Here is a 3,069-nt window from a genome sequence, read left to right on the forward strand (position 1 = left end):
AGCCGAAAACGTGTCGGCCCAGTCGGAACTCCCAGAACGTTTACTTCTCTCTTGCNCTTTGAAGAGGAGGTAGACCCTCCCCTCCTTCACGGCCATTACGGGGTTGAAGGAATAAACGTTGGAGTTCACCGAACTGTGGCCCTTGGTCACCAGGTGCGTCTCCCACTTGTCCTGCTGCTTCCACTCACTCGTCAGCGCGTGCCGCTCCATGATGTGCGTGACGAACCCCTCGCAGTCACCGCAGCGGGCATGGGCTGCGGCAACCAGAACCCCGTCGACCTCCGCAAGCGAGGGAGCGGCGTAGTCGTAGTTGCCCTGCTCCCGCGACGCAAACACATCCACTCCGTCCGGCAGCTGTGCAGAATCCCGGTTCGCCGCCGCCGCCGCCTCGCAACTCAACACGAGGAGGAGCAGCGGCAGCGCCGCGAAGGCAGACAGGCGCCGGGGCATGCTGGGCCGCTCTCTCTCTCTCTCTCTTCCTTCTCTCCCTGCGGTGGGGCCGCTCAGGCAGCGACGGCTGTGCGTGCGTGTGTGCGGTGTGTTGCTGGCGGCGGTAGCGGTAGAGCCTTCGAAGCGCACAGCGGCAAAAAGCAGCGTTTGGTCTCTCTTTTCCTTCGGCGTGCGTGTGTGTGTGTCTTGCTGGCAAAAGGGAGAAGCGGGGGGGGGGGAGCAAACGTACAGCAGAAGGAGCCGGAATAAGAGCGCAACACGATGTACACCGCCTGTTTCTACAGTTAGGCCAACACATCAAAACCATCAAGTTTCCCGCAGTTCCCTCCCGCCGTAGCCTACGCACACAGCGACTCACGCCGCCAGAAAAAGAAACCACCACTTCGGGTTCGGCTGCCACGGGGCAGCACATACCGAAGAGCCACCGCAAACGCCAGTAAACAGGAAAAGGCGAGGGTCTGCGCTCCCAAGTGAGCCAACCAACGGGACGCGTTGGAGGCCACGCCGCCCTGGCGGCAATTGCGCCTCGTCGCCGCAATTTCTTTGCTTGTGGCGGTGCTTGCGCCATTCGGGCCCGACAACAGAAGTTTTTTCGCGCAGCCGGAGGCTCCCCGTTTGCTTCCCCGCGGCGGAAGCGACGGTGAACGCTAGAGCCTTTGGGCGGGAAGCGAGCCACACTTCCCACACGCCCCTGCTGGCTCCCGCCGCCACAACGCACGAAAGGCGACAGCGGCATCTGCGTCTTGCCTCATGTGGGGGTTATTTGCTCCTCGAGAGGCTTTTTCTTTCTTGGTTGCATGTTAAAGTTGCTTCCTTGTTGTTTTGCTCTGTGCAGATTAAGAGGAAGGAGTAGGAGCGACGCTTCGATCATCGTGAGCAGCAATGCCGCTGTCGCTCATCGGGGGCGGTGCCGAGGGTGATGCCCGGGCTCTCGCGCCGCCGCTGCTCTCTCGCATGGCTTCTCAGCTCAATAAAAAACGCGGCGGGCCACTTCACGCCGCCTGCTCTGCTACCTGGCGGAGACGTGCCCTTCACCCCGCCCAAGACACTGCTCAGCGAGACAGTGGTACAGCAGCAATATATACTGTTTGGGAGAAGGCTCTGCAACGTGGAGGTAAACTGCATAAAGAACCACTCTCCCGCGCCAGCCCAAGGGCGACAAGCTTTCACTGACGCGCTTCTGTTGCGGGGGGCCAGTTGTAGGGGCTGAAATCATCCGCGGTGTTCGTCTACTCCTATGCCCCGTTTTGCAGTGAATACAGGTGAGGTAGCTGGGATTGCCGTGCTGATATGTTTGCGTGTGCCTGTGCGTGTGTGTGTGTGTGTATCCGTGTCTGCAAGCTAGCAACATGTGCCATGATTTGGGTGGTCGGCCGGTTTGTTGAAGTTAACCCCAGAGGAGTGGTCCCCGCCCCTCCTCCGCAGCCTGTCGTACACAGACCGCGCAAGCTCGTCAAAGGCCTGCTCCACGCCCGCACGCGTCTTTGCGGAGGTGAAGGCCAGCAGCATCCGGCGTCGTTGCGCCAGCTGCTGCGCCTGCTCCTTCGGCACGGACATGAACGGTGTGCCCTCCGCCGCGTCAGAGACGCCGCCGCCGCCGCACTTATCAATCTTGTTGCCAATGAGCAGGTACACCGCGCCCTCCTCGTCGTCGCCGTCGCCGCGGCAGAAGGCGTCGGCCTCCTCCATCCACCGCTGGAGGCCGTGGAAGGTCTGCGGCTCGTTCACGTCGTACACCAGCACGACGGCGTTGGCGCCGCGGTAGTAGGAGCTCGTCAGGGTGCGAAACCGCTCCTGCCCGGCGGTGTCCCAGAGGTGCAGGTTGACGTGCCGCCGCGCCCCGTCGGCGTCGACCACCTCCACCGTCTTCACCTTGAAGTCAATCCCGATCGTGGAGCTGATGTCGGGGTTGAAGGTCCCCGCGGCAAAGGCGAACATGAGCGACGACTTCCCCACCCCGCTGTCGCCGAGCAGGAGGACCTTGATGCTGGCGTCAACCGCCTGCGACATCCAACGCGGGCCCAAACTCACACCCGCGCCCCTACCTTCCCTCTCCCCCCGGGTTATATATAAATATATATATATGTGTGTGTGTGTGTGTGTGTGTATATGATCTCGCCGCTTCTCTGCCGGTGCGTGTTGCATCAACGGCACGCAGGCCAAAAACAAACAAACAAACAAACAACACACAAACACAGAAAAGAGGAAAAGAGTCTATTGGTTCAAACGGCATTGCGTGGCGGCTGCCGCAACTTCACAGGGGGACGCTTAAACTCCCCCCCAGCTCTCTCTCTCTCTCACACACACACACACACACTCGCTCTTCTTCACTGGACATTAACTCTACATCAGCACACTCCGCTCCGTGCCCATCCACCCACAACACTTAAGAAGTACAGGAAAACAATACAGACGTTGGGAGAAGAGGGGTGTGGGGTAACACATGCACTTCCTCCAGACTTTTTTCACCCCTCCCCCCTCCAGCGTGGCAAGAAACAAAAGACGCCGGCAAGCCCTCACAGACATCGTCGGAACCCTGCCGACCCTGCCGCGCTCAAAAGGCAATTAAAGGGAAGAAACAGGAGGCAAAAAAAAAAAAACAACAACAACAACAAAAAA

The 3,069-nt window shown here is 59.8% G+C and overlaps 2 protein-coding genes across 2 annotated transcripts, besides 7 other annotated features; both read right to left on the bottom strand.

The window, feature by feature from the left end:
- Positions 1 to 450, bottom strand: Tco025E_09731 (uncharacterized protein; the record flags this gene model as incomplete). Its single annotated transcript, XM_029376540.1, has 1 exon — positions 1 to 450. A coding segment is annotated over one exon (450 nt), but the record flags the coding sequence as incomplete, so codon positions are not given.
- Positions 451 to 459: 9 nt separating this feature from the next.
- Positions 460 to 490: a microsatellite.
- Positions 491 to 1,741: 1,251 nt separating this feature from the next.
- Positions 1,742 to 1,787: a microsatellite.
- Positions 1,788 to 1,791: 4 nt separating this feature from the next.
- On the bottom strand, positions 1,792 to 2,460 carry Tco025E_09732 (small GTP-binding protein Rab18; the record flags this gene model as incomplete). Its single annotated transcript, XM_029376541.1, has 1 exon — positions 1,792 to 2,460. One exon carries the CDS (start codon positions 2,458 to 2,460, stop codon positions 1,792 to 1,794), a length of 669 nt encoding a protein of 222 aa, XP_029223344.1.
- A 54-nt stretch (positions 2,461 to 2,514) lies between these two features.
- Positions 2,515 to 2,535: a microsatellite.
- Positions 2,535 to 2,557: a microsatellite.
- A 56-nt stretch (positions 2,558 to 2,613) lies between these two features.
- Positions 2,614 to 2,651: a microsatellite.
- Positions 2,652 to 2,734: 83 nt separating this feature from the next.
- Positions 2,735 to 2,773: a microsatellite.
- Positions 2,774 to 3,037: 264 nt separating this feature from the next.
- Positions 3,038 to 3,069: a sequence feature (A-rich).

Source organism: Trypanosoma conorhini (genome assembly GCF_003719485.1).
Source record: "Trypanosoma conorhini strain 025E chromosome Unknown Tco_14.4_contig_01252, whole genome shotgun sequence".
In the NCBI taxonomy this organism is placed as follows: domain Eukaryota; phylum Euglenozoa; class Kinetoplastea; order Trypanosomatida; family Trypanosomatidae; genus Trypanosoma; species Trypanosoma conorhini.